At 38.9% G+C, this 18,302-nt stretch overlaps 1 protein-coding gene across 1 annotated transcript in view; it reads left to right on the top strand.

The window, feature by feature from the left end:
• The window catches only part of PPP1R21 (protein phosphatase 1 regulatory subunit 21), a 63,651-nt gene extending 45,349 nt beyond the window's left edge, over positions 1 to 18,302 (top strand). Inside the window, exons 16-22 of the mRNA XM_082746846.1 lie at positions 1,300 to 1,392; positions 4,326 to 4,568; positions 10,118 to 10,150; positions 11,384 to 11,500; positions 14,093 to 14,191; positions 15,224 to 15,352; positions 17,648 to 18,302. Of these exons, the coding sequence (XP_082602972.1) occupies positions 1,300 to 1,392; positions 4,326 to 4,568; positions 10,118 to 10,150; positions 11,384 to 11,500; positions 14,093 to 14,191; positions 15,224 to 15,352; positions 17,648 to 17,677 (744 nt within the window). The 3' untranslated portion in view covers positions 17,678 to 18,302. The remainder of the gene's footprint in view (positions 1 to 1,299; positions 1,393 to 4,325; positions 4,569 to 10,117; positions 10,151 to 11,383; positions 11,501 to 14,092; positions 14,192 to 15,223; positions 15,353 to 17,647) is intronic.

Genomic DNA, 18,302 nt, shown 5'->3' with positions numbered 1-18,302 from the left:
AAAAACAACTGAGTCGCTCAGGCGCCCCTAGGGGTACTTTTCAGGATTACGGAAATGTTCACTTATATTTTCTTCCATTATTTTCATGGCCTAAATTTTTAAATTCAAATCTTTAATCTATCTTGGATTCATTCTGATATAAGTGTAAAACGGGGAATCTAAGTAGTTATTTTTCTAATTTATTGACTGGTTGTCCTTAAAGCATTTATCCAGTCTGTCCTTTCTCCACTGACTTAGAAAAAATGCACCATTTATCACATAATATATTTTTGTCTATGCTTTTGTCTGTTTCTAGATTTTTTATCATCTTTCTTTATCTGTATGTTTTGTTTGTTTTCCAAAGTTTTATTGGGGATTTAATTGGCATACAAAAACTGTATATTTGAAATATATAGTTTGATAGGTTTTGGCATATGTCTCCACCCTTGAAATCATGGTCAAGACAATGCCCCTTAGTAATCTTTACTACTGCCTCTCTGCCCCATCTCCTGACAGTCTGCTTTCCAAAAAAAAAAAAAAAATTGAGATGTAAGTGACAATACAATGTTATATAGTTTCAGGTGTACAACATAGTTATTCAACATTTATATACATTACAATGTGATCACCAAAATATGTCAGGCTACTGTTTGTCACCATACAATGTTGTTACTTACTATTTATATTCCTTACTGTGTGTTTGTATCCCTGTATCTTATTTATTTTATAACTGAAAGTTTGTACCTTTTAATCTCCTTTCCCTATTTTGCCCATCCTCCCCCACTGCCCTTCTACCTGGCAACCATCTGATTTTTCTCTGTATCTCAGTCTGTTTCTGTTTTTTGTTTTTGTTTTTTAATTTGTTTTGTTGTTTGGATTTCACATATGAGTGAAATCATATGGTATTCAGTACAAGTGCTTACGATGTTAGTGTAGATTATAACTGGAATGACAGGCCCCTCTTCTTTATTTTTCTTAAAAAAGTTCCTTGTCGGGGCGCCTGGGTGGCTTAGTGGGTTAAAGCCTCTGCCTTTGGCTCAGGTCATGATCCTGAGGTCCTGGAATCGAGCCCTGCATCCGGCTCTCTGCTCAGTGGGGAGCCTGCTTCCCTTCCTCTCTCTCTGCCTACTTGTGATCTCTGTCAAATAAATAAAATCTTTAAAAAAAAAAAAAAAGTTCCTTGTCATATTAGTAAAGGAAATTATGTTGGCATATATCTGAATGGCATATATACTGAACCCCATTTAGCATTCTCATTTGTGTAGGTAGGATCAGGGAATAATATGATCTTTTGCTTGAATTCTTATGCTTTTTCCATAGCCTCTCTTGGAGTCTGTGCCTTATGAAGAAGCACTGGCCAACCGCCGGGTCCTACTTAGCTCTACAGAAAGTCGAGAAGGCCTTGCACAACAGGTATGGTGCCTGGCGAATCATGCTGCTTGTTGAAACAGGATAAATGTTGAATCCCCTGGAGAAGGCTTTCAGAACAATTTAAAAGGCTGTATAAGTAAACATGTAAAATTAATGGTTTAACACATGCTAAAAAGCACTATAAACATAATTCACTAGGAACGTTTCTTGATACTCTAAATAAGTCATCTTGATTCAGTTGGTGGTGTAATTGCCACTAAAGTAAGACCAACACACTTGGGATACGGTGATTTTTTTTCTCTAGGCACTAGATTTAAATGTCGGGAATAATAAGGCAAAAAAAGGGGGAGGAGCAAGAGACTCAGTGAGTTATTTTTATTTCCTACATGATCAGTAAGGAAAAATTTCCCATATTCAGTCAGTCGGTCAGTCGAATTTGGGGGCTGGGTGGCAGTGGGAGGGACTGACCTTTCCAGAAGTTGGTGCACACTGACACTGGTGTAGCTTTTGCCAGAGATTTATTCCCCTCAACAATAGGCTTGCTTTAAGTTTTGGAGGTATTTCTCTTAAAAGAGAGTGCAAATAAAGTCACCTGAGACTTTATTTTATCTGTGCTGACACGTGTCATTTGTCTTTTCGACATTAGTATGCCAAGATGTTGAAACTGGACATTTAATTTAGAGACTAATTCCTGAAAAACAAAATTCCTGGGATAAACAATAAAATGGAGAACACTTTAAAAATTGATTTTCAGTTTTCTTCTTATTTTACATAAGGAAAGTAAAGGCTCAAAGAAATTAGGCAGCTTTTACCCAGAATAGCTAGTAAGTGGGGAGAGCTGTTTATTTTCCCACTCTGCCATTGACCAGCTGCAGGCTAGTCTGATAAGCTCTCTGGGCGTCACTTCCTGCCTCTCTGCAGTGAGGATAATATCTGTCTTTCAGGGTCATGTAAGGATTAATTGAGCCAAAGGGAGGCAGTGTGATACAGTGAAAAGAAACAGAGTTATGAGCCAGACAGATGGAGTCCCAAATCCTTGCTCTGCCGTTTGCTAGCTTAGCAGGTGGTTCAGCTGCTGGGAGCTTTAGTTCTGCTCTGTGAGAAATGAGAATTGAAGGACTGTGAGGCTTCAGTAGAATAATGGCAGGAAAGTACTGTGAACAGTGTCTGCTACATGGTAATTGCTCAACCATGATAGTTGGTAAAGCATTTGGAATTCACTGTAAGCTTGCTTTTATTTTCATGCTTTTATTTGTCCTGAGAATTAGTTTTTTAAACTTCTTGTTAAATGGAGTATAACATAGTTTAAAAAAGTAAACAAATAATTAATGTATAGTTGATCCTTGAACAATGTGGGGGTTAGAGGCATTGACATCCCATGCCCATGCAGTCAAAAATCTGTGTATAACTTCTTACTCTCCAAAAACTGAACTACTAATAGCCTACTGTTGACTAGAAGCCTTACTAAGGGCATAAATAGCTGATTAACACATGTTTTGTATATTATGTATATTATATACCACATTCTTAAAGTAAGCTAGAGAAAAGGTGTTATTAAGAAAATCTTAAGGAAGGGACTTCTGGGTGGCTCAGTCAGTTGAGCGGCTGCCTTCGGCTTGGGTCACGGTCCCAAGGTCCTGTGATTGAGCCCCGAATTGGGATCCCTGTTGCGGGGGTGGGGGGGGTCTGCTTTTCCCTCTCCCTTTGCCTGCTGTCTACTTGTGCTGTCTGTCAAATAAATAAAGTCTTAAAAAAAAAATCATAAGGATGAGAATATAGATTAATAGTACTATATTATATATGTTGAAACAAATCTTTGTGTAAGTGGATCCACGTAATTCAAACCTGGGTTGTTCAAGGGTCAACTGTATAGCCCAATGAATTTTCGCTAGTTACTTATGTAATTAGCACCTACATAAAATTTTTTAAAAAGAACATTTCTTTATGTAAGGTATACCTTTAAAAAAAATTGCCAGAAGCCTTCCTCATGCCCCTTTCCAGTTATTATTCTCCTTGCTTCCAAAGAGAACCATCATCCTATGTTATAATACAGTAGATTAGTGAAAGTTTCAATAAATGGACTTTTCATTAAATGAGGTTTTATAATATATATTCTTTCAGGTCTGGCTTCTTTAGTCCAGCATATCTGTAATGCTCATCATGTTATAAATAATTGTAATCTGTCCATTTTCACTGTTGTTCAGTACTCTACTGTGTGAATAGGCATTATTCTTTTTTATAATCTAGGAGTATTTGGGTAGTTTCAGGTGTTTGACTATCCTGGTGCTGCTGTGAGCATCCTTACACGTGTCTTCTGATAAATATGCACACTGTTCTATTGCAGATATACCTGGAAGTAGATTTGCTGGGTCAGAGGATAAGATGTCAGCTTTAAAGATCCAGCCAAACAGTTTTTCAAAGTGTCTGTCCCAAATTCTAGTCCTCCCAGCATTAGATGGCAGTTCCAGCTGCTCCACAAACATGCCCACCTTTGTATTTTCTCTTTTTTTAATTGGAGTATGTGGGTGGTTTTAAATTGCTTTTTCTTGATAGTGATATTGAGTACCTTTTTTTATGTTTTTAGTCTTGTTCAATGTCCAAGTCTTTTTTTTTTTCCTGTTTTTCTACTAGGTTGCCTATCTTTTTCTTACTAATTTGTAGAAGTTCTTTATATATTCTAGATACTAATCCTCTGTTAGATACATGCTTTGCAGATGCCTTCCATCTTATGGCTTTTCTCACCCTCTTAATATCTTCTAAAGAACAGAGATTTTTAATTTTACTTTCCACTCTCTCAGTTTCTGGTTGTGCTTTTTGTGTCTTGTGCAGTATTTCCTTTTCCTTGTTTAACAATCAGGCTTTTTTGTTTTTACTTCTGGGAGGTAGTTTGGTTTGAAGTTTTGTGAAGCCTTTCTTGAGCCACTAAGTTTTATCTGCATCGTCCTCTAAGGTGCAGAACTCTATTGCTTTTCAAGGTTCAGCAGAGTTTGGAAAAGATCTCTAAACTGGAGCAGGAAAAAGAACACTGGATGTTGGAAGCACAGTTAGCCAAAATCAAGCTGGAGAAAGAAAACCAGCGGATTGCGGATAAGCTGAGGAGTACGAGCAGTGGGCAGGGGCTCGGGTTGGCCCAGGAAAATGCCACTGGGGTGAATGCGGCAGGCCGGGAAGAAGCCTCAGCCAAGGCTGTGCTGGAGCCTGCTCACAGCACCAGTCTGGTAAGTATCTTCTTCTTTTTTAATGCCAACCGGTAAGGGCTTAATGTAGTGTTTGATGTTAACCATCTAAATTATATGCCAGTGACGGGCCCCTCAGTGGTTTAGTTGGTGAAGCATCCAAATCTTGATTTTGACTCAGGCCATGATCTCAGGGTTGTGGGATCGAGCCTCACATCAGGCTCTGTACCCAGTGGGGAGCCTGCTTGAGATTCTTTCTCTCCTCTCTGTCTGTCCCTCACCACCCCCACCCCTTAAATAAATAAGTAAATGAATAAATAAATAAATAACATGTCCATATAAAACAGGTATAATCTACATGTCCTAGGAAGAGCAAGTGGTGAGCAGGTTGCCTCCTTCAAAAAGCTATTGGCTTTTGCATGAGACTTGCCCATGGTGAGGACTGTATTCCTGGAAAAGGTCTAGAACGTAAAATTTTAAGGTGATTCTGTTTTCCATAGAAATATTTGTAATATGGGGTTATGTTTCTGACCAAGGTCTTGAATGTCTTCCTTTTCATAGAAATGGCCACAAATACCATTTTAAACCAATTACATAGTTCCTAGAAAGCTTTATGATGTATATATAAAATACATAAACCCATCAGGTTATCTTACAGCCTTTTCTTTCTTTCTTTCTCTTAAGATTTTATTTTTAATTTATTTGACAGAGAGAGAGAGAGCGAGCACGCGCGCTAGCACACGAGCAGGGGGAGGAGAGGGAGAAGCAGACTCCCTGCTGAGCAAGGAGCCAATCCCAGGACCCTGGGATCATGACCTGAGCCTCGAAGGCAGACACTTAAACAACTGAGCCACCTAGGTGCCCCTCCAGTCTTATATTTCTTGCCTTATTTTTAACTGCAGTGATTTAGAAGGTGAAGAAACATCAATATTGGAGCTATTAATTACTTCAAGTAATTTCAAAGTTACTTTAAGAAAAGTTTTCTAATTGTAGTACTCTGCCTACAGTAAAAAAAAATTAGAAAATCAAGGAAAGAAGAAATCAGAGGGGAAAAACCCCTCATAATCAGAAACATGCCTTATTAGGTACATTTATACAAGTCTTTCTTGAAGATCTTGGGGTGAGCCATGGTACTTCTTGAAAGTCCTAAGGCTTTTAACATTACCACCCCCCACCCACGCCGTAGCTCACTGATGCAGTGAAAGGGCAAGTTATGGTCCTTTTCAGATTTACTTTGCATCCTATTCAGGGCACTCCTGATAATGAAACATACAAACCAGCTTTTATTTCAAGATGTATATAGACCCTATTGCATCTTAATAGTGTCAGAAACTCAGTTTATTAATAATTTTCCTGGATGTATGATTACTTAGGAGAATATCCTAATTTGGGGAGATAAATGCCAAAGTACTTAGGTCAGGTATCCTAATACATGCAATTTACTTTCCAACTATTCAGGGAAAAAATATAGATATAGATGGATAAACCAAATATAGCAAAATGTTAGTTATTAAGTATTGGTGGTAGATATATCGATGTTTCTTAAACTTTTTCCTCAACTTTCTGTATATTTGAAACTTTTCTTAATAAAATATGGGGGAGGAATTAAAATTTTTAGAAAAGCAAAAATACATAAACCAAACTTCTCAGGGTTTTGACTGGTGTAGACACTATGCTCACAGGATGATCCTTTGGTGACCTCCTGATCCCAGGTCTCAGTCCCAGACATGGGTCCTGCACGTTGCCTCTGGCGAGGGCAAGCAGACTATCTAGAGGCACATTCAACACACAGCAGGATGTTGACATCTGTTCAGGTACCATTTGGGAAAGTGCAACCCCACCACCACTCATCTTTGGATTTCCCTTCAGAGACTGTCTCATTGTTCAGGTCAGACTTTTTTCCCTCTGGTTGGATTTTTTTCTTTCTACCCCCTCTCTTTCTGCTTCCTTGCATTGGTTTCTTCCCTCAGCTTTCACTTGTACTAGCAGTAGAGTTGCTGGTGGCCAGGAGTAAGTAACTGTTGGACCTGACTAGACCTGGAAGAGTGCTCATACAACAGTGATGACTGTAGTGATTGTGGGCCATCCATGGTGCTGTGGACTTTGAGTACATTAACTTAGGCAGTCCTCACACAGATCCTGTAAGATTGTAGGTACTATCATATCTCTATTTTGTAGATGAGACTGGGGGACAGAGAGGTAAAATAACTCAACTGAAGTCACACATCTGGTAAGTAATGGAACTAGGATGGAATCCAAGGTATCTGGGGCCATATTAGCCCCCCTCACCCCCACAGCCATGGTCTTGTGTTCCTGTTGGTGTCAGAAAACATATCAGCTGATATAAACTCATTTATTTACTGGTTGCCTTTCTTGAAATGCTGGGAGTTGGCAACATTGTGTGTTTGAGTCCTTAATGTCAGTTGCTCAAAGTTGAGGACTGTATTTATTTGAACATCTTCAATGGCAAGCATGATTCTTAGGTATGTAAGTGAGAAGGATTTCCAAAGACATGGAGAACCTATAGTGTGGAGCAGTATTGGGCCATGAGTGTTGATGGCGTTATTTGTGTTTGATGAGTTTGGAAGTCACTGTTATGTTAACTAGTCTGTTCAGTTAGCATGTGTGTACATGGCTTTGATTTTTCTTCTGTTTGCATCTCTTAAGGGTCTGTTTCCTCCCACCCACCTCATAAGGTGCTATCAGAGTAATTTTCCTGGAGTATATTACTGATTATGTACTCTCTTGTTTCTAGACTTCTGGTAGCTCCCTGTTACCTATAAAATATAATCCACTCACTTGTTTGGCATTCGAGATCTGTGGATACCTTTTCCAGACTACCTTTCTTTCCCTGTCTTCTACATTTTCTTGTAGAAAATGCCAAACTGAGCTCTTCACTGATAACATTCTTTGCATTTTTGCTTCCCTGTCTTTGTTCAAGGTGTTTCTTTTGATACCTGTTCATCCAAAACCTGTATCACCTGTATACTCACATGTATTTGTCATCCAACTCCTCTTTCCTTCTCCTTGATTTTCTTGAATTCAGAATTCTACCCATGATTTCCAGTATAGTTGAGGTGCCATAGTTTCCATGAACCCCAGCTTTGGGTATTGCCTATGATGGACAGGATTAGAGAACCAAGACACAATGAGCCTCCTTTCCTTTTTCACAGTTGGTCTTTGTTGCTTTCAATCTAAGGGAGCACAGGCATGGGTAGACATCTGTGGAGTGCTGTGGAGTCACAGAGGAGGCCACTGGAGGGCTCGGGGGAGAGGGGGTGGCACAAAAGAGGTAACATGAATGGGTTTCAAAAGTCAATAGGAGTTCAAGGCAAGAGAAGAGTATTTCAGGCCAGGAGACAGGTATCACCACATAACCCTCCTTCTGTCCTGTATGAGGCAGATTCCTGCCAAAAACAGCCTGAGACCATTGAGATGAAAAAGTGATGGTGTTTTCTACCTTCTTGATATTGCTCCTTTTTAACCTTTCTTTTCGTTCTTATTTAATTTTTATTTTATGCCCTTGTTTTCACCCACCCTTAGTGGATTTCACTGAATGAAGTATGTAGCTCTCTGTGTCCCTCCTTTCTCTCATTTTCCTTTTGGGTGTCAGGAACAAGTCTGTGCCCATTTTAAAATTAACTGACTAAAGAAGCTCATCTTACAGGCCCCCAGAAAATTAGTTTGGTTCCAGCATCTTGGGACTGAAAAGTTATATCAGATAGATAAATTATTTCTAACCCTATGGCACTGCAATGGTTGAATGCATAGTATTTGTCATTAAAATATCTGATGGTATAATTTGAGCTTTCAGTCACCTGCCAGTTTATCATGATAAAATATGGCAGTAATCTCAAGAAAGGAAAAGCGCAGAATAATACAAATTTCTTGTTCTTGCTGGAATTAAAAAGCATTAGTAGAATTTGAAATATATGTTTTATGTATAAAGAGAGTACATGCATACTGTAGATAATTAAAAAACCACAGAAGGTTAAAAGAAGAGAAAAGTTGACTTGCTGCTGAATACCCAAACAACTACCGTTAACATTTTTCCTACAAAATTTCACACATGGTTGAAATTTTGGTATATAAAATTTCAAACCTTTTAGGGTAATGTGAATACACAAACATTTATGCTATTATTAGAAATCTGTATAAACTTAGTGATTGATTGTATAGTATTCTACATAAAATATACCTTAGTTTACCTATAAGTGGACATTGTTTATAATTTTTACAGTTTTAAATAGCATCTGCTTGGATGCATAAGATGCTTTCTGCATCTTAGGTGATGTCTTTGAGATGTATTCTCAGGGTTGGAACTTACTAGGTTATAAGGTTTTATAAGGTTTTTCAAACTTACAAATGTTTTAGAGTTTCTTGACCTTTTAATGCCAAATTGTTTTCTAAAAAGGCTGTATTAGTTTACATTCCCATTAACATCATATGAGAAAATGTTGAAATTATGAACATTAAGTTTTCCTTAATGAATGATCCCATTCATTAGTGGGTCCATGTGCTGTAACATATTCTCAAACCGTAACCCAGGAGTCAGGGGATAAGGCGAGGAGGCAGAATATAGATGCGTGCTCAGAGTTCCTTTTGCCAAATGTAGTCATATTTAAATATATAAAATTAAATGATTGGCATGTTACCATAAACAGTTTTTAACTAAAAGAGAAAGACTAATTGCTACTTCTGCTTCAGTGAGTAGAAAATTATGATTCTTTAAAAAAAAAAAAAGTCTTATAAATGATCCTTTTTACAGCTAGGTGGGCATGACATTCATTAGCGTGTACTCAGTTTATACACAGTTCAGTGTTCAGAGTAATACTCTTGAGGAGTTGATTTAGAATCTGTGAAAACTGTTCATCAGGTGTCCTCTATGAGTGTATCAGAATCCACTGAAACTGAGTTTCCATGGTTCCTTAAGTTACTGTGCCCAAGCACATGCCTTTCCACTTTGGACAATAACCTGAAACCATTATTCATGACTATCTGTTATTGAAATCTTAATCCACAAAAGCAATCTTTAAAAAACTTGGCAGAACCCTAACATGTCTGAAATTACATTTTCTTTTTCCTTAATTTAAATCTGAAATGAATACTTACTAATGTCAAAACATTACATCAAAAGTGTATTTCTTCTTTCTCCTTTTGAACTTTCAGCAGAGTATTATTTGTGTTTTCTCTTTGGAATGTTCAGTTGTTATGGTCACCATAAAACTGTCTTTACTCCTCCTTGGCTGCTGCTTTGGAAATAGGCATAGAAATGAGAAGATGAGTCAGAACTATTCTTCCTCTTTTCCCAGTCAGTTTGTTGGGTTTCAGTGAAAAGGACTACAGCATTTCAAAAGGAAATAGTGATCATTATCCATTACTGCCTCATGATGGAAATAGGGAACGCAGTTAGCTTTCTATAGGTACAGCCTCCTGGTAATAGAAGACCAGGCAGGACATCTTCTAGGTCTGCACTCCCAGTGCACTTAAAAACAGTGTGAACTGAGAAGAGAAAATATTACAAGTATTGGAGCTATTGTGTTGGAAGTCAAAACAGTCTGTTCTAAAGCTTTTTTCCTCTTATGTTCTAGATTGGGGTTTTAACCAGGACATCTGACAATGAGGTAATGTGTGCTTGGCTTCACGTTTGTTTGTAAATATTTGGCTGTGTGTTTGTTCACAAAATCCTGCAAAAGTCAGCTTTGTCAAATTGTGTTCTGACAGTTCTAGCAAATGAGGAGTCAGTGTTTTTCTCCTCCATCCATGGGTCCATGTTGCTTTTCTTGCTGGTTCTATTTTAACTGTCACCAACAAATTATAGCCTGTTTTTGTAATCGCCTCGTTGAATGACTTGGCTTGGCAGTTTGACAAGGTGTGGTGGGAGCCTGGCCATCAGCTTGGCTGGCATCCTGTGTGAGGCGTCAGGCCTCCCAGTGGGCAGGCTGGGGAGCAGGGCTTTTCAGGGCCTTGACCAACAGTGTGCTTGCGAGTTCTTTCCAGCCATCAAGTGAGTGAATCCAGGTCAGATTTGGCTTTTGAGTTTGGAAATATTATAAAATTTTATAATATATAATATAATATAACTTAAAATGTAACTTTATAAATATACTCTCAAGGAACACTGAAGTTCTTCAGCATTCCACTCAATGTGGCAAGCTGATAAATATAGTTCCAGTAGATTGGTAAGTTATTTGATTTCCTTATTGCCTTTTAGTTTAGGTAATCTTGAACTCTCTCTATATTTTTTTTTTAATTTTTACTTCTGTGTATATTTTTAAACTAAACTCCATAGTGCACCATTGCTAGAGTAATAAACTATAAGAAACATTGGTCTGGGACAAGGGCTGTCAACTGTTCATTATAGAAATAGTTTAATTGGTTAATGTGTTTAAGAATATTAGAGCTGTCTTAACATAATTTGGGGGAAGAAAAGAATGTTTGGCTTTTAGGGGTTCCAGTAAATGCTCCCTTTCCCCTGCCTTCTTTCACTGAGAGGAGGACATAGGTGTCAGAAGGATGGAGATTTTGAAAGCCAGCTTTATGGCTCATTACAGTGGGATGGAGGGACATGGCCACAGAGGTAGTGGGCCTCCTAGTACTTCACTGTTGCTCTGTTCTTTTGAAGCCATAGCCTTGTTCTGATATGAGCAGGATGCTGAATAAAAGAAATTTGGAATATACATTTACCTGGTTTGTCTGAAGTTTCTTTGAGGGGTAGGGAAACTGACTTCCTATCATATTTAACAAGAAAATGTACAAATGTTGCCTTTTTTTTTCTTCTAGAGTGATGGTCGTCTTTTCTAGAAGTGCTTCATTTCACTGGCATTTGTTTATTTAACTCTGTGTGTTCTGTTTAGGTTCCAGATGTGGAATCTCGTGAAGACTTAATTAAAAATCACTACATGGCCAGGATAGTGGAACTGACTTCTCAATTGCAGCTGGCTGACAGTAAGTCAGTGCACTTTTACGCTGAGGTGAGTGGAGAGTGGATTAGATTTGGTGGTTTTTCCCAATCTGGGCAGGAATTAGGGCACTGCCCAAGTCTCCTGCTGTTTACTGGAAGAAAGATGTCTGTGTCTGTGCATCCATGTGAATTTGGTTGGAATTCATATTGATTGGGCTATATCCAAACAAAAATCTTCATTTCAACAAATACAGGACTGATTTGTCCTTTCCAGGTTACTGAAAGATAGTTGAGACACTTCTAGGTCACCTTTCCTTTGGTCACATCACAGATATTTGGAGTATTACTATTAGTGATTATTTGTTTGAGAGAGTTATAGGCAGGTACACATTCACAGGTCAAGGACAATTCATGCAGAGAAATTAAAAAGCAAAATACACCTTCTTCTTTTTTAAATACTCTTTAATTTCTAAGTGGTAGAAATGAGTTCCTATGAATGATGAAATAAAAAATGTAATCTTTTAAAATCTTTGTTATGTAATTTTTTTTTAAAGATTTTATTTATTTATTTGATACAGAGAGAGAGATCACAAGGAGACAGAGAGGCAGGTGGGGGGGGGGAGCAGGCTCCCCGCTGAGCAGAGAGCCTGATTTGGGGCTCAATCCCAGGACCCTGAGACCACAACCCAAGCTGAAGGCAGAGGCCTAACCAATGAGCCACCCAGGCGCCCCAATCTTACTTTTTGTTATATTTTCTTCTTAACCAAATAATTCATTTTCTTAGGAGAATTAGAAAAACACTATGTAAGACACTCAATAAAATCATACACAGTTTGTTAATTACAAAGGAGAAAATGAAGGAGAAAGTACAGAAATCAGAGTATGAGACAAATGGTAAGACAGAATGGCTGTCGCTTAACATGTTAGAATACCCATAAGGTATCTGATTTAAAACTTTAAAAGATCAGTTACAGATGGCAGATGGAGAATTATATTGCCTTAAATTGTTAAAGAAATTGGGAAAGAAAAGGCAGTACCCTTTATTGGGACTGACTTGGTGATTTTCTCCTGCACTGCAGACACAGAGAGGTTGATAGAGCCCAGTTGCTTGGAAGTAGAGAGGGGCCTTGCTACATTTTCCCTGAAATAAATGATGTGTCTAGCTCCATGTTGCTCACAAGCTGCCATTACCTACCTGTTTGGTAACAGCTGGTTGGGCTATAGAGAATGGGCAGCACAGCAAGCTGACTGACTTACAGTGGAGCCGCCATAGTGTGGAGCTCCTGAGCCCGGGAATTGTGTTCTTGTCTGGGTCCCTAACTGCCTTCTCAATTAGTGTCTCACACTTGATTGCCACTGCAGTGAAGACCCATATCTTGCAAAACTCTCTCCCTCTTTTTCAGGTGTAGTGTTGAACACATGGTAGATGTTTGGCTAATAGATGGTGGTTGATTTGACTGGCAGAACTTTCCTTAAATTCTCTTATGAGGAATGAAATGAGTAGTTGGGGAATATCTGAGGCTCTTTTATTTCCAAGAGATTTGCTTATCTTGGTAAATGTGCTGCAAGAATTTCTACATTGTCCTAGTTTTTCCTTGTTTATAAACAGGAAGTGGTGACCCCTCCATGTGACTTTATGGGAACAGTTAGTCTGAGCATCTGAATGTCGACACAGCATTCAGATGTGTCTCAGCAGGTCCTCCTTGTCAGTCGCATGCGTGGCCTTATCAGAAGTTTAGTGAGCCTTTTAATGGCACATCGTCTTTGAACAATAGTGAGAAACAGAATTTTTCTTCTTTCTTCTTGATCAGGTCTGTCTCTGGAGAGCATAGCTTTGGTAGGACCCCAAAGAAAGCAGCTGGGATCTTTGCATTCCTGACCTCACTTTGTTCTCCCCTAGAGCCTAATCTGTAGCCTGGGGCTGTAAAGCTTTTATTGTTCTGTAACCCTGTCTCTAATAGAGGACTAAAACACAAGAAAAGTGCGTTAGGATTCATCTTGCATGGTCAGATGCCACTCACAACTTTTGAAATAACCAATTCTGTTCACATCCAATGTGAGGATAAATGAATTCTGGGTAAATGTATAAAAACTTCTTGAGGGGAGATGCCTGGGTGGCTCAGTGGGTTAAAACCTCTGCCTTTGGCTCAGGTCATGATCCCAGAGTCCTAGGATCGAGCCCCACATCGGGCTCTCTGCTCAGCAGGGAGCCTATTTCCTCTTCTCTCTCTCTGCCTGCCTCTCTGCCTACTTTTGATCTCTGTCTGTCAAATAAATAAATAAATAAAAATCTTAAAAAAAAAAACACCATAAACAAAACAAAACAAAAACTTCTTAAGGGGCGCCTGGCTGGCTCAGTCAGTAGAATGTGCGACTCTTGATCTTGGGGTTGTGAGTTCAAGCCCCACGTTGGTTGTAGAGAGTTCTTAATAATTAAATCCTTTAAAAAAAAAAACCAAACTTAAGTTTTTTGTAACCACTGGTCATCAGGCTAGAGCTAGGAGAAACCTTGATAAGCTTGAGTTAGTAGACATTTTTTCTTATTAAAGTGGTGAGAGGGGGACCATATCTTATGTGTACTCCAGTGTGTGGTACAGGCCTGAAGTGAATTTGGTTTGGGGAAATGCCCCCTGAAGTAACAGGGTGTTTTCTGATTTAATAGTGCCGAGCACTCTCAAAGAGACTGGCCTTGGCTGAAAAGTCTAAAGACGCACTGACAGAAGACATGAAAGTAGCCGGTCAGAACATCAGCAGACTTCAGGTGGGTTCAGAAGTGTTTCCTACACGGGGTTAATACCGTTTTCACTGGAAGTTCTGGGGCCGCAGAGTCAGCATTTCCTTTCCAAAGTAGTGGTGTTCACCCTCTAGACATACATTTTTCTAACTACTTTATTTCTAACTCATTTTAAAGTAATATCTTACTTATGTCAGGCAAAAAGTTATATATTGCTTATTTCTCTAACTTGATTTTATTTTAAATAGCTTTGTAGTCAGCATTTCCTAAAATGATACTTATGTACCCACCCCTGGCGTCCCTCCCACCCTTAATCCCTGTCATGGTGGGCTGTATTCTTGTTCTGTTCATGTGACTCTGTTCCTTCTCTTTACTGTTTCATAAAATGGACCAAACTCAAAGCTTGGGCTGTAAAATATTCTTCCTTACTCACTGGTTTGTTTTAAAGCCTTATTTCCAGAAAGCCTCTATTAAATATAAACATGATGTAGGCGGAGAAAAAACACATTAGCACAGTAACACCTGCTTCCTCCTAGTTTCAGATTAGTTTATCCGATTAGCTAGGGGCACAGGATTAGATTTTAAGGGGCTGCAGAGAGCAGATAGATGGGAAGACAGACACAGGTGCTTCTCCCAGGGAGGGTCCTGGCCTAAGGGCTGAGGGCGATGAGCTAGTAGGTACTGGGCTAGTGGGAATGTGCCCCAAGACAGACTTGCCCACCTTACCCAAGGCTCTGGAAAACCCGAAGGGATTTGGAAACATAATGTAGCCCTTTTGGTTTTTTTGTGATGGTTTTATACCTGATATAGAAGGACAGTCTTTTTGCACAGAGATTCAGAGCATATTTTGAAGGCTGAAAAGAAAACCTTTCCCCCCATTTGTTTTAATTTTGTGTTCGTATCAGGCCAGTGGCTTGTTCTTCATGTTAATTGATCATACAGGCCATCTTGATAGGTTGCTTTTCTCAAATTCCTTCTATAAATTAAAAAAACTTTAGAGTGATGTGACTAGTGGGCTTTTGATTTTTCTTTTTTTCTCTCTGCTCCTTTGCCTTTTAGGACGAGCTGACAACTACCAAGAGGAGTTACGAAGATCAGTTAAGTATGATGAGTGACCACCTGTGCAGCATGAACGAGACATTGTCTAAACAGAGAGAAGAGATTGACACACTGAAGATGTCCAGTAAGGTAGGGGAGGAGCGGGGGGTGGGGGAGTCTCTCTGTAATATAATATTTAATATGTAATGTATTTAATATAAGGTATTTCATTGCCGTGCATTTCAGGAGCAAAGGTGAAGAGACTCAAAGTGTTTTTAAATGGTTTTTCTTCATATCATTTGTCCTCTTATTTAAACATGAAATTCAGTTTCTTTGATTGGGTTATAAGTTGAGAGAAGGTCTGACCTCTAAGGCCTAATACTATGTCCTTTGATTTTTGGCACCTTTGGCATTTCTGCTACTGTTTTATCATCTAGGGCAACTTTTAGGAAGGTTTTGATGGGGATTCTTCTTCTTCTTCTTTTTTTTTAACATAGGAGTCTAAAATGGTGCTGTTGAAGAATCATCTTGTTTAGCAGATTTATTTTCATATACATCCATATAACCTAGGAATGTCTTGTTCTTTTCCAGAAATTTCTTTTGATTTCATTTCCCATAAAGCCACAGCTCATCCAGGCTGGGGTCAGTAGGTAATGGTAGTTACCTGTATGTTGAAGTGCGTGTCTGCATAGCCCATGTCTCTTGTTGTAGCGTAGTATGTGCTCTTTTACCAGGACATGTGGGCTTCAGGAAGCCAGGGACTAGGTTCCATGCATCATCTCAAATGCTTTGCACATTTTGTAACTCAGACAATATGTACCAGTGCCAGTGGGGATTTATTGTCTCTAACCTGTGCTCTTTGAACTCTGCTGTTGCCTTTCATTGACCTAGCAGCCACGTATTGAGTTCCTTCTAGGTGCTGGGACTGGGGCAGAAATAGAGCTAAATACACTATAGCTTGATTTTAGCATTGGCTAGTGGTGGTGAGGGCAGCATTCTGCTCAGTTGCTGTCTCCTGGAAGATCTGTCTTGCGAGTGCATTGGAATCCACATTGTGTGATACTTTTGTTCCCTATAGTTTCGTGATCTTCATTGGCCTTTCGCTACTTTGGAGAGAGCAGGAGAGTGTGATAACTTTCCTGGGGCATCTTGTGGTGATTGTAGCCAGACAGTGTGGTTTTGATGATGGTTCTCCAGTTATTTGTGCTTCAGGAAATGAGATTGGAGGTGATGAGTGGGGAAGTCAGTCCTCTTGAATCTCGACTTCTACAACTGCTGTGGCCTTTTTCTCGATGTCCCAGCGGTTCCCAGAAAGCTAGTTCACAGGTTATATTCCTCGTCATGGTAGAAATCACATTATATTAGTTTGAATATTAGGAGAAAGGCTGTTTTAGCATCTAATGTTTGGAAAGAAGGAACAGTGCTTATGGGGAAGCTTTTCAGACCCTAGAGCTGCAGAAGCCGTTTTGTTCTGAATTGAGAAAATTTTGTATCGAGTCCAGCAAAGTTCATTGTCCCAAAGGAATTTGTATTGCAGCTACTTTAGAAGTTAGGGAATTTTCAAGTCCTCTCAGAACTTTGTAATTGAGTCCTTAAAATATTTGTCATTAATTAAACACAGAGCTCGTTTATTTTATTAACTTTTTTATGATCATTCTGTGATTGCTGTATTTTGTGCTCTCCCTTGCCCAGTTTGTTAGTAATTTAGATTATTGGGGCATCATCTTATGGCAGAGTTGACCTGGTCTCCGTTGGAGGCCAAGTGTATCTTGGAAACATTTGTTGGCTATCATCTTGTTATTTAAGCTTGTGTTCTGCAAGCATTAAGCACACACATGACAAAAATGTATTTGTACCTAATAGTTAAGTATAGGAGTCGAGTTAACAGTGTTTTCTTAAAAAATGAACTTTTCCAGAAAGAAGAGAGTTATTATATAAAGCTGGAAAGTCCAACTGTCAACCTGGGTGGGGGCCTGGGAATGAGTGAAGACATCTGCCCTTAGCTCATTTTCAGCCAGGATCTGAGCTTCCTTTTTCAGATCACTGCCACTGGGTGTTAGTTGGCACGTACTCAAAATTGGTATCTATTAAGACCTATTTAGAAGGTATTTATTAAGCAGTAAAGAAACCTATTTAGGCTAAACATTTTTATTCAGAGTCTGAAATCAGTAAATTCCCTGTCTTTGGAACAAAATGAATATTTGAGGTTTGTTTTCTTCCTTTGTTGCCAATCCTCAGCCTCAGGGGGATAGGGTCCATGGAAATAGAGAGTGGGGGAGTTGAAAGTAACAGACTGCTTTTTGATTAAAAGTTAGCAATGCAGGGTTATCAGCTGTTCTTAGAAGCTAAAGTTTTCCAAAGTGAAGTATGGCCTTCCTGACCATAAATGAGGAGTTACTTTTCTAGACGTCTGTGTTCTTATTGTTGATCTTTTTCTTTGCACAGGGAAATTCTAAAAAGAACAAGAGTCGATAGTTTACACATAGATGGTTGGCGACTTCTTTCCAAAGCTGCTACTGTTGCACGGAGCTACAGGACCCAGACCCCTCGTCCAGTGTCGGGCCGCCTTCAGGAAGCTGGGGTGTTTTTGGACCTAGTAAACTAGTCAGTGTTGTAAATGGCCTTGAAACATTTAAAATATATTTGTAACCAGTAAGGCAAATACAGAATGTAATGTTGACAGTAAAATGGAGAACAATACATGTACCATGGATATTATAGGTTTCCTTACGCTGTTTTTACTGTGCACTTTTTAAAATTAGGTTTTAATTTCAGTATGTAAGAACAACAAATATTTTGTATATTTTCAAACTCAATTATATGGTAATGGATTTGGTATCTATGGAATAGATCTATGTTTCTGGATAAAATGCTTAAATTGTCCAACTGTCATTACTTCTTGCTATAATTGGGAGCAGTCTCTGGATTCTTTTTGAAGACTTATTCAGATTTTCTCTCTCTCTCAGAGGGGGTGGGTCTTGCAGACTTAACTTCAGATCTTGTAGGTTTATTATCATTGTCTTCAGCTCTTCAGTACCTTCTCTGTGTTGGAATAATAGCTTAAAGAAATTGATGTCAATAAATTCGTACTTCTATCAAA

This window comes from Mustela nivalis (genome assembly GCF_964662115.1).
Source record: "Mustela nivalis genome assembly, chromosome: 8".
Lineage (NCBI taxonomy): Eukaryota > Metazoa > Chordata > Mammalia > Carnivora > Mustelidae > Mustela > Mustela nivalis.
This window is presented reverse-complemented; position numbering and strand designations above follow the sequence as displayed.